Source organism: Ambystoma mexicanum, chromosome 6p, assembly GCF_040938575.1.
Source record: "Ambystoma mexicanum isolate Mex_15411 chromosome 6p, UKY_AmexF1_1, whole genome shotgun sequence".
In the NCBI taxonomy this organism is placed as follows: Eukaryota; Metazoa; Chordata; class Amphibia; order Caudata; family Ambystomatidae; genus Ambystoma; species Ambystoma mexicanum.
This window is the reverse complement of record NC_090935.1, coordinates 366,177,201-366,189,993: the sequence shown is the minus strand read 5'-3', so window position 1 is coordinate 366,189,993 and position 12,793 is coordinate 366,177,201. Positions and strand designations below refer to the sequence as shown.

Genomic DNA, 12,793 nt, shown 5'->3' with positions numbered 1-12,793 from the left:
CATCTTGATCGAGTTAGCTTTTGAACTAGTAGCTCACGTGAGACAGAGTCAAACGCGGCTCGTAAATCTATATAGATGAAATATAGTGGTTATTTAATTACTTTGTGGTGCTCAATGATGGCTGTTAACGTGAGCAGGTTAATGGAAGTTCCATATGACCAGGAAAACTATCCATTCTACAGATTTCACTAACACAAACGCAGCAAAAATCTATCACGCTTCGACCTATGAGGATGAAGCAAAATCATAACAAAGAAATGAATCAAGTACAGTATCTTTAATCAGCTGGAATACATGTGGCCACAGCCATCTACTACGCCACAGTGCAGATGTCTTACTACCTCATGATATTATATTGCTGCAAGAAACATGGCTAACCAAAAGACCTACGTGGGAGGAGCATACTGTTTTATTAAATCCAGCTATCTCAAGGCAGTCCGGAAGACCTTCTTCAGGGCTGATGATAATCATTAAGAACCATAAGAACTGTGACTGGGCCTCCCCAAATCCCTACCTGCAATTGGTCAGACTGAATATGGCTACCGGCTACAAATCCGGTTTGGAAGGGATCTCTAACATCTGCCTCAAGTGTCCATTTGTTAAAGTCTCTTAAAATGAATTTTGAAAATAACTTGCCCGATGCATCTAGTAGTGAGATGGGCCTATAGTTCTTTGGTAGTGAGCGGTCTCCTTTTTTGAAGATTGGTATGATAAGGGCCGTTTTCCATGAAGCTGGAATAGTGACATTGTTGATGATTTGATTAAAGATTAACGTGAAGACCTTGGCCCATTGTGCCGGAGCTCGTTTGAACATGAAGTTGCTCATACCATCCGGCCCAGGTGCACGTGAATTTGAGAGCTTTTTTATGTAGAATAGTACATCCTCTTCAATTTTGAGCCCAACATAGTTGGAGTTCTGTCTAGCGACATTACTTGGTTGACACAGTTCTTTCTGATACATGTTAGTAAAGTGATTAGTCCATTGATTTTCGCTCACGCCATTTATTTGAGCTGCTTTTTGTGTTGAATTCAAGGCGTCATTAAGCAGAGGCCACATTTGACCAGTGTTTTTATTCATACTGTTATGCAACATGGATTCCCCATCTTTTTGTTTTGGTACATGACACAGGGATGTCCTTTCAGCCAGTTAGTGTATTGGCAATTGAGTGACTTTACCTTCTGATATTTATCAACACAGAAAGTAAAATTGCCTTTCTATTTTTCCTTAAAGTTGTTTTTTTTGTTGTACTATCAGGTCGCTTTGGTGCTTAGGTTTTGCAAAGTCAAGTTTGCGATTCTTGTAAACAACTTCAAACAAATGAAGATGTGCTGTGTAATCACTATGTATGTTCGTTTCAATTGTTGTGCAGTATTCAGCCAAGTTCTTCCCATGCCAAACCAGCCTTGAACGGACATTGTTGGTTGACACTATGGTCACATTTTTGGTTGACATTTTGCACATTCATTTTGACATTCCATTTTAAGTTCAGGGCATTATGATCACTGCTTGTTTGCGGCAGAATGTGAAAAGTAACCGCCTTGTAGAAGGTAAGTGAGTCCACAAAAACAATCAATTATAGAGGACGCTGTAATTTTGGGGACTATATCACCAGATATTGAACCATTGCACATGATCAGTTTCCGAGTTTTCATTAGGGTCTTCAATTTTACACAAGTGAGGTTGTATTTTAAGTTTTGATTAGGTAGAAGCTGCAAATTTAGATCTCCGGCTACGATAATTGAGGTCATATCGGATGCGTCTGAGATTAAGTTCAAAAGGAGTTCCAGCTCCAAAAAGAAATCATCATCCCCAATGCCTTTCGGATTCCGATAGGTGTTCAGTAATGCAATAACACTTCCTCCCATATTCAGTCTGACCAATTGCAGGTAGGGATTTGGGGAGGCCCAGTCACAGTTCTTATGGTTCTTAATGATTATCATCAGCCCTGAAGAAGGTCTTCCGGACTGCCTTGAGATAGCTGGATTTAATAAAACAGTATGCTCCTCCCACGTAGGTCTTTTGGTTAGCCATGTTTCTTGCAGCAATATAATATCATGAGGTAGTAAGACATCTGCACTGTGGCGTAGTAGATGGCTGTGGCCACATGTATTCCAGCTGATTAAAGATACTGTACTTGATTCATTTCTTTGTTATGATTTTGCTTCATCCTCATAGGTCGAAGCGTGATAGATTTTTGCTGCGTTTGTGTTAGTGAAATCTGTAGAATGGATACAGTTTTCCTGGTCATATTGTTCCATATAGTTATTTTTTGATTCTAGGGTTATGTTCCCTTTTGCGTCTAAGCACATGGGATCTCTGGCTAACACAAATCCCAAGGCAAATAGATCCATTAGGGCTTGCCATAACGCATTTCTTGTCAGGTTTGAAGGAAGCCAAAGTCTCACCATAGAGTGATCGTGATCTTTGAGAAATTCGACTTGAGCGATATCAATTGAAGTGATGTCATGAAGAGCATCGATATCTTCACAGATTGCTAAAATACTCGATCGAGATTGCTAAAATACTCGATCGATTGAGTACATAGTCCGGGTATGGGGCAGGTCGACATTTGAGGATCAGTCTATGATGATTATTCCATTTTTGTTTATTACCTTAGTTCCAATACCACCCCTGGCACTATTCTCTTTCTGAATAGCCGTTTCCTGTCTTTTTCCAGATTCTTGCTGTTTGGTTATTGCAAGATCTCGATCCACTTCTGTTGTTGACTTATTAGGCGGTGATGGTTGCTTCATATTCAAACTAAAGTAATTTTCAATTGCTTTTGCTATTTGCATATCTATGTTAGCTGCTTTTGAGTTCTGTTTCTCACATATGTCAAGATGTTGTATTTCACAATTGCCTTGGAGATGAAGACTGTTGGACTTGTTAGTCATCTCCTGTTGAGTAATGGACTCTTGCAAATGAGGATGGTTTCTTTCCTCATTAGGTGTGTCAAGCTTTAGATTGGCATTTTGAATATAGCTTGGTAACAACTGCTGCACTGCTTGGTGATACAAGGCGAGTTGAGACTGCTGAGTTGCTCGGACTTGTCGGAATTCTTGAGTGGCTTGATCTTGTTGTAAAGATTGAGAGTTCACATTAAAAGAGCTTATAGCAGGTATTGGCACAGTCAGCAGATTGTTTTTTGGCTGTAATGTGCTTTTCATTGATTGTTGCAGCTTAAGATAGTTCTTTATCGAATTCTCAATCTGAGATCTAATATCAGCCAGTATTGAAAAATTCTCTCCGTCTTGGTTGGCACTATTCAGTGCATCTCGTTTAGAGCAGCCACCCTGGGATAGGCCACCAGCCACCTGTGTTGTAGGCATTGGGTTGCAGGGGATTACCGCCTGGGTGAGGCTTGCTTGTTGAGTTATTAAAGATTGAACTTGAGCATCTTGAGTCAGAAGTTGAACCATCACTGGATCGATTTGCACATCTTTTTTCATTGGTCAATTTGTTGCCTTCTATGGTGGCAATCAATTGATTCAACGGTGCATAGTCTCTGCCGATATTGTCTGAGATTTTAGATGGTAACCTAATACTTTTACTTTTGAAATTTTTGGCGGCCTTATTAGTTGATGTCCTTGAGTTGTCTCATTTTCGGAAAATAAGCCGTTTGATTAGGTGTTTGATATTGACTCTTGAACGTATTGCCAGTCGTTTTTGTTTTTTTTACGATTTGAGCCATAATCTTTGGTTTTGTCTTTCGTTGGGTTGGTATTTTGAAATAAATTATACATTACTGTGTTAGGAATCTCTGAAGACTTCTTGTCTTTTATAGCAGGAGTTGACTTACCATTGTTCGTTTGCGTATGCGCAATGGAAGGTGCTTCATCCTTTTGCTGGACAGGTATGCATGCAACGTCCTGAATCTGGTCTTGCGATTGTTCAGCCACATTTTCAATAATCAGGACGGATTTATATAAAGACTCTTGAGGAAGTACTTCTTCAATCACATGATTCATTTCCGGTAGTGTGGAATAAGCCTTTGCTTTAGACGCAGCAGTAAATATAAGTTTATCTGGACTCCTAGGCACAAAAGCTGGAATAGTCATCAAATTATGCATCCATGTAACTAGTTGATCCAGTTGTATGGCTTGTGTTACTAATTTGGAGTCCAAAGATTCAAAGAGCTTCGTTAATGTGACTATTGTCATATGCATTGAAGGACATGTGTAAAGTGTTTTCCGAATTGTCATAAGCTTGGCGATTTGTACAGACTGTTATTCTGGTCCGAGATCATAGTAGACGAAGCTATGGCTGACAGTTCATCCAGAAGTAAACTCGACCCTTCTCTCTCTTCTAGGTCGATTACAATCGACCTGGTTGTTATAACTTTTTCCGCGTTACACAGGTAATCAGGATTCAAAATCGACCCTTGTTCCCCATGTTGTGACTCATTGTTCCTTGATACTGATGGGGTGATCTTTTTGCTCTCATCTTTTAAACCATCAGAGACATTATCAAACTCTAAATTATTGGGGGAGTTTGATACTCTCATTTGCATTGTCAGACTGAACCTGATCTTCAATCAGAATGACTGACACTTCTAACTGACTTGGAATTGAACATACATCCAGTAACCCAGTTTTAATAACTTCATGTTTCTCAGGTTTATGTTGAGGAGTGTGGACACTTGATAGATTTGCCGGCATGTGTTCTATGTCTGTTGTTATTTGCTCCACAGCCGTTCTGAGTTGTGTGTCCGTTATGGAAGTATCATGAGTGTCAATGGTCTTCTCATTAATAAGCTTCTTCAATTTGCAGAAGTCGCGAATATCTCCTTCGCAGGGTTTCTTATTGACAGTGTCTAAGGATTGATTACGCACTTTTCTCTTCAAAATGTTGACTTTCGTGATATTTTTAGGTGTGGATTTCAAAGTCAGAGACGTACTTGATATTTTCAGATTTTTGGATCGCAAAAAATATCCACCGGTTTGCATCCAGCAGCCACACTCTTCAAGCGCCTAGGATCAAATGATAACGCAAATGCCTTATTTTGAAGTTTTAATCGTGTCGTCGCACAGTCATTCCAAGACACAGCCCCCACGTACACGAGTACACGTACACGAGTCAAGGCCGTTCAAAGGGTCTTGCCCCGCAGTTACGGCTAGGTCTCGAGAGGAAGGTTGTTGAGTCTACGCTGTGAATTGAGGCCGTTCAAAGGGCAACGCCCGCAGTCGCGGCCACAGTTTCACAGAAATTAGTAAGGAGCGCTGGGACATGTAAATAAGTTGATAAAGCCTGGATATAAACACAAATCACGGAGAAGATTATACTCCAAAGTAAGTTTCCTACGAGCTTAATTAGGTCTTACCTGCAATATATTGCAGACTACGAGCTCAGTCTCCCCACGTCCCACCGCTCCCTAAGCAACACAAACACACTCGCCGCGCTCCGCGTGTGTCCGGTGTTTTTGAAACAAAGTCCGCCTCCAGGCAGGTAAACAGAGTAGAGGGACTGGTCGCTGCAGCTCCTCTGGGCAACAAACACAAACACACTCGCCGCACTCCGTGAGAGTATTATAAAAGATCTTTCTAAAGGTCCATCGCTGGGAGACCTAGTGCAGCAGCTCAGATACTGCAAGTTTTATACTCTCCTTTTCTTATGCCTGGCAATACAAAAAGCAGCCCTGCACCAAGTTGTTTACATTACTGAGCAATACACCTATTGTCTAGGAAAATCTTTCAAACAGGGAGGAAGGGTTTGAATTCATGATTTACATCAAATTATTGCCAAATGAAACATATTGTTACGCTCACCTGACTCCCACGGAGGCGCTGGCCTGGTTCGCGCTGCTGTGACCTCTTCTAAGGTGATGCGCAGGGTTCGGAAGACGGACTGGACCGGGCCCCCAAATCTGGCTTGTCTGGCTCGCAGAAGTATCCTTATTAGGGTCTGGAAGGACGAGCTCTCCATCCTGCTTCTGATGCAGGGGCGCGTTGGTATCCAGTTACTTCACTGGATTTTCGGATTGGTGAGAACCACACTTGCGTGGCTTCCAGGTAAGTTTTTTTATAAGAGGTTCCCCTTGTGTCCATGCATTAATGCACTAATGCTAGTGTTTTTTTCCCCATAGGGGCTGGGGTACGGAATGCCGGGGAACAGGCACCGACCCGAGATGAGCGGTGAAATCCTTGTAGAAATCAGGTAAGTCTTTAATGAGCGTTTTTTGGTAATGTCTTTTCATTCGCTCATTAACGCTGATGTCTCTTTTTCCCCTTAGGCGCTGGGGTCCGGAAATGCCAGGATGCGGTGCGGAACCGAAATGAAGAGGTAATGAATCAACAGGTAAGTCTTAACATGGAGATTTAGCTTTCCTTATTCCCTTCTCTCTCTCTCTCACCTTTTGTTCTGGTGTTTTTCGAATCCGGATGATCGCTGCTGAACATGGAGGCGCCCTGTAAAGGTGAGTGGAATGCGGCGCTGCAGCGATCGACGCGATGAGCTTTTAAATTAAAGTCTTCCTTTTCAGGATTGTCGGCGAGATGTCTCCGGGATGCGGATTTAGCAGGTAAGGACTTTTCCTTCTTCTGTTCTCTTCTTCACTTCCTTTGCAGGTGATCCAAGATGCTGGCAGTCGTGGCAGAAGTCAGGATGCAGGAGCAGACACGGTGAGCGTCCAGCTGCTAGATGCAGAACAACGCGAAGCACGTGTGGCTGTTTGGGTGGGGTTTAAATAGCCTTGGAAGAAGTTCCAGGTATGTATCCTTCCTCCAATCAGGTATGTATCCTTCCCCGACCACGCCCGGATGGTAAATTAGTCCCACAGGTAAAGTAGTTCCTTTCAGGCCTCAAGGAGGCCGGGATCCTGCAGCATGGTCTGCATCAGGTAAGAGCACCCAAAGCATTCCCATAATGAGCCTGCCGCCTATAGCGCCAGGACTGATGTCTTTCATGAGCCTGGCGCCATAGGCGCCAGGACACTGTCCAAAGGGCCCCTATATGGGGTTGCTGGGTCCTTCCTTGGGGACTGGATGTCCGCTTTCGGGGACGCCGGGCTTCAACCGGCTCCCCGGGAGCGGGCATCATGACACACAAACTTTGAAATTGGGACAGCCCCTGAATAGTTTTGCTGTGCGTATTGACAGTTTTCAAAATAAATTAATTTAATATTATAAAAAGGTTAATAGCAGGGTGAAGAGATTCAAGTGAAAAGAACCATGTAGACTACCCCTCAAATGTACTGAAAAATATAAATGAAGAAAGAATTACCTGTTTTAAGATCCGGTCAATAGAGCCTTGGTCCATTTTGCTGGTGACAGCATCTTTCCTCAACCGAGCTGCGACTGTTCCAAGATAATCAAGCGATGCGACTCTTAAAGCCATCTCTGTGGACTTGTTACTGAATTGATGAACCTGAAATAACAAACCAAAGTTTATTTTCAATAAATATTACTAAATACTTTTTAAATAGATAACACAATGGATGAATGACTGTGCCAAATAATTTGTGTTGGCCCCACAAAGAATAGGCCCAGCTCAAAGAACATGCATGCTGAAGGGATGTCATCATGAGACTTAATGTGAGTTGCTCACTTCTCATGGCTAATTAAATGCCTCTAACATTTGAAATCAGTGGCCGAGATTGAAAGTCTGAAACTGGCAGAACCTGCAACCTTGGCCTGTGAAAGACGCCTGATCTCTGTACTATCCAGCATGCCATCACCAATGATGTAACACACCTTGAAGCCCCAAACAGGGAGGTTGAAAATAATGTACAATGAACAGTGCATCCCCTAAATCAGTCCATCACAAGGTCCGAAAGGAACAAGTTACTTACCTGTACGGGTCTGGCATGGATTCACATGCTCATGAATATGACAATGCATTACTTACCGTAAAACCATTTCTGATGGTTGTATCTGCTTAGATTCACATGCTGTGCATAGGTCCGACATCCAGTGGTCACTGCGGAGTATTGCATTTTGTTTTTCGTAGTCGAAAAGGGGACGTCGACAAGGCGTGTCTGTAACACTATCCCTATAGTGACGTGTGTTGTACCCACAATCCCTCACGCGTCGAGGTCCCTCTGTTTGTATTTTTCTGCCCTGAGGGAGCCTTCTAGACGTGAGTGAGTACAGAAAAGAGAAATATAGAAAAGGATGTCTATGTTCCTTCCATCCAAGCGGGGAGGAAGGGTGGGCACATGTGAATCTAAGCAGATACAACCATCAGAAATGCTTTTACGGTAAGTAATGCATTGTCTTCTGATGTTTGTTAATCTGCTTAGAATCACATGCTGTGCATAGACTAGCGAGCAGTACCCGGAGTTGGCGGTGGGTTATGAGAAGGAACAGTAGAGAAAAGATGTCTTAATACTGCCTGTCCCACCTGGGAGTCAGATCTAGAGTGTGCATCTAGACAGTAGTGTTTTGTAAAGGTGTGCACAGAACTCCAGGTAGCCGCTTTGCAGATGGACTCAAGGGGAACATTTGCAATGAATGCTATGGACGCCCCCGTGCCTCGAGTAGAATGTGCTCTTGGCCTAAAGGGCAGTTCTCTCTTAGCAAGAGTATAGCAGAGAGTGATGCATTGAACAATCCATCTAGATATAGTGGACTTTGAAACTTCATCCCCTTCTCTTCCTGCTGCCACCGAGACGAAGAACTGATTAGTCTTCCTCAGTGGTCTGGTTCTTTCCATGTAGAACATGACCGCTCTGCGGACATCTAGTGTGTGCAGAGTCCTTTCTCCCAAGTTGGAAGGATTTTGAAAGAACGCTGGTAGTTCTATAGACTGGTTTACGTGGAATTTTGAGATGAATTTCGGAGCAAACCTTGGGTGAGTGCATAGAACCACTTTATCTTTGTGAACTGTAACAAAGGGGTCTAGGACAGAAAGAGCCTGTAGTTCACTTACTCTCCTGATGATGGTGATAGCTATTAGAAAAGCAGTCTTAAGAGTGAGGTCTTTAAGAGATGCTTTGTGCATGGGTTCAAATGGTGAGCCCATGAGTTTGGTAAGTACCACGTTAAGGTCCCATCCGGGAGCTGGGTCAGCTATCGGGGGGTGTATTCTCTTTACTCCCTCCATGAAGGCCTTTATAACAGGGATCTTCCACCACGACACTTTGAGTTGGGAAGTGGTGTATGCAGAAAGTGCTGCTAGGTGGACTTTAATGGAATTGAACACTAGACCTGAATCCAATAAATGGGTCAGGTATAGAACAATATGTGTGGGAGAGCAGTCAATCGGGTTGATGCTCTTTCCTCTGCACCAGATGACAAATCTCTTCCACTTGCTAGAATAGCAGTGGCGAGTGTTAGGTTTTCTGGCTTCCCTGAGGATGTCCATGCATCTCTGTGGGAGCTGTAGATGTCCAAATTCTATGATCTCAGGAGCCAGGCTGCTAAGTTCATGTTCTGGGGGCATGGATGCAGAGTCCTGCCCCTGTCTTGTGACAGCATGTTGTACGGGCAGGGGAGTTTTACTGGGGGAGATAGAGACATCTCCATCAAGTGAGCGAACCATGGCTGTCGGGCCCACATTGGGGCCACCAGTATCATGGTTACTTGTTCCTGGTGCATCTTGTGCACTAACTTGTTGAGAAGGGGAGTCGGGGGGAAAAGCGTAAACAAATCTCCCTGACCATTGAATCGACAGAACGTTCCCCTTGGATTGGTTCTGGGGGTACCTGGAGGCGTAACTTTGGCATTGTGAGTTCTCCAGGGTTGCGAACAGGTCTATTTCTGGGAACCCCCATTGCGTGAAGACGTCGAAGACGATGTCTTCGTGCAGTCGCCATTCGTACTCTTCGGGCAGGGGGAAATCTCTGCTGAGTTTGTCTGCCAGCAGATTGAGTTCCCCTGGTACATGTTGTGACAGAAGGAAGATATTCTGTTTGAGAGCCCACTTCCTTATGTTTTGGGCCAGTTTGGACAGTCCTGGAGAGTGGGTTCCCCCCTGCTTGTTGATGTAATACATGGCTGTGGTGCTGTCTGTAAGGACCATCACTGTCCTGCCTTGTAGGTGTTCCTTGAAGGCTTTTAGCGCCTTGAACACCGCTAGTAGCTCCAGAAGATTGATGTGTTTGGATGCTACGTTCGGAGTCCACTCTCCGTGAGCAGTTTGATGGGATAGGTGAGCCCCCCATCCTGTGAGGGATGCGTCTGTGGTTAGAGTGGCTTCCGCCGCGGGTGTGGCAAAGGGTTTCCCTTTTTCTAGGTTTTCTTTTGTCCACCACCGTAGCGAGAGAACTAAGGCCTGCGAGACCACCACTAGGTCGTCCCATAGTCCGCTGGCCTGACACCACTGGCTGTTGAGCCACTCTTGCATTGGGCGCATGCGCAGGCGCGCGTGAGGTACCAAATAAATACACAACGCCATCATGCCTAGCAAGCGCATTGCTTTGCGTACCGTCACCTCTCGACCGGTCACATATTGAGGGATCTGAAACAACATGTTTTGGACCCTCTCTTTGGAGGGGAAGACGAGGCCGTCCTCTGTTTTAATTAGAGCCCCTAGGAATTGTTTGATTTGGCTGGGGTCTAGGCTGGACTTCTTTTCGTTGATGGAGAAGCCCAACTGGAACAAAAGGTCTACAGTCTTTTGGGTATTGGAGAAGCATGTTTCGTAAGAATCCCCTGTTATGAGCCAGTCGTCGAGGTAAGGGTAAACTGGGATGGACAACCTGCGCAGGTGGGCCGCTGCCACTGCCAGTACCTTCGTGAATACCCTCGGTGCTGATGCTATGCCGAAGGGTAGCACTCTGAACTGGTAGTGTTTGCCCTCTATCATGAACCGGAGGTATTTTCTGTGCGCTGGCAACATTAAAATATGAAAGTATGCATCTTTCATGTCCAATGTTGTCATGTAATCTCCCTGTGATAGCAGTGGGATCACTTCCTGTAAGGTCACCATAAGAAACTTTTGGGGTTTGATGAACTTGTTTGCTGGGCGCAGATCTAATACAGGGCGCATGGTTAGATCCTTTTTGGGTACAAGGAAGTACACTGAATAAATACCTTCTGTTACCTGAGATAGAGGCACGACCTCTATGGCTCCTTTTTCCAGCAGTAGTTGTACTTCTTGTAGAAGGATGGCAAGATGTTCCGGTGACATGCGTCGTCCCCTCGGGGTTTGTATGTTGGGGAACTGTTGAATTCGATGCAGTATCCGTGGGCTACGGTGGAAAGTACCCAGCGGTCTGACGTTATACCCTCCCATGCTGGAAGAAAGGATGTTATCCGGCCCCCGACCGGTGTTGCATGGGAGGGGACGCAAATCTTCGCGTCACTTGGTGTTGTTAGGGGCTTGGGAACCTCTGGGGGTGGACCCTCGCCCTCTTCCTTTGCCCCGGCGCTGTCCTCTTTGGCTGTACTGGCCACTATTGGTCTGGAAATTGGTGGCAGGGTACGGTTGCTGCTGGTTTTGTTGTTGGCATTGGCCACGAAAAAAGCGTTTGTTGCCATAGCCGCGCCTGTTAGAGGGCTTAGAGATTTGGTCAAGAGTTTTGATAGTATCGAACTCTTTTTTAGCCATCTCCAGAGCCTCATCCACTGCTTTCCCGAAGAGGTTTGAGTCTTCAACAGGTTTATTTATTAAAGACGCCTGTGTCTCCGGTTTGAACCCTGAGTTGCGCAGCCATACGTGTCGTTTTAGGACTATTCCCTGAACTAGGGAACGTCCCGCAGTTTCTGCCGCATCCAGAGAGCTCTTTACAATACTCTGGTTGACCTGGGTTCCTTCGCCAATAGTTGAAAGCAGGCGTGTACGTAATGGTTCCGGCGCTTCTTCGGCGTCTTTGCGCAGTTTGGCCCACTGCGCGTCCGCATAGCTAGCGAGCAAAGAATTGTTGTTGGCAATTCTTGCCGAAAAGGCGGCCGAGGATGTAACTCTTTTTGCAAGGGCATATAACCACTTGCCCTCCTTGTCAGGTGGTGCCTCACTGGTGGAAAGTGGTACCCCTGCCCTCTTTCTTGTGTTGGTTACTACCAGGGAATCCGGAATGGAATGTCCCCTGATGTACAGCGGGTCTGAGGGTGAAGGAGTGAAAAGTTTTTCAATTCTAGGATTGACCCCTCTGATTAGTGCGGGTGTGGACAGCGAAGGGATGATTCTTCTCTTCACCGAAGCGAGGAGGGGAATTGTCTGACTGACCGGGGGTTTCTCCTTAATTACCCTTTCTACAAAGTCTAATTCAGGGGAGAGCTCCCCAGTGTCCAGTTCGAAGTGTGCTGCTGCTCTGCGCAACAGGGCATTAAATGTGGGTTGATCGTCAATGGGAGACGTGTTTCTAACAGGTGAATTGTCAGGAGGATTTAGGTTCAGGACATCAGTGTCGGAATATATTGATGGGGATTGCCAGGGGTACGAAGGTCCTTCTTCTGGATTTTCTCCGAAGCCTTCTCCTACCAAGTCTGGGCTGTCTTCCAGACCTTCCTCCTGGTTCCGTCCCTCTTCCTCGTCCATAAAATCATCCTCTTCCTCAAAATAATGTTCTTCCCCAGTGAGGTCATACACACTATGGAAGTCTGAGGCTGTGTCCTGGTGGGGATTGACTAGTCTTGGAATTTTGCCCCTGGGGTCCTCCTGAGGCCTGTCTCTTATTCTCTTTGGAGTGGGAGGGTTTTGGGTATTCATAAACCTCTCCATTCTTTCCATGCAGAGATGGAGCCTTTCCATGGTTTCATGTCTTGTAGCTGAAAACGGCTCGACCTCTCCCACAACGTCGAGGAAAGTGTCCCGTCGCCCTCTGAAAAGCCTTCAGGTGTGCTGGGAATCCCTTCGACTGAAGGAGATCGTCCCTGTGTTTTCGGCGTGTCTTTCGACCTTTGCGTAGCGCTC

General features: G+C 45.2%; 1 protein-coding gene across 6 annotated transcripts in view; it reads right to left on the bottom strand.

Moving 5' to 3' along the window:
* NIPBL (NIPBL cohesin loading factor) overlaps positions 1–12,793 on the bottom strand; it is a 2,053,700-nt gene that overhangs the window by 937,988 nt on the left and 1,102,919 nt on the right. For all 6 annotated transcript variants that reach the window (XM_069627143.1, XM_069627142.1, XM_069627145.1 and 3 more), the window contains one exon: positions 7,220–7,363. In XM_069627143.1, coding sequence (XP_069483244.1) covers positions 7,220–7,363 — 144 coding nt within the window. The remainder of the gene's footprint in view (positions 1–7,219; positions 7,364–12,793) is intronic.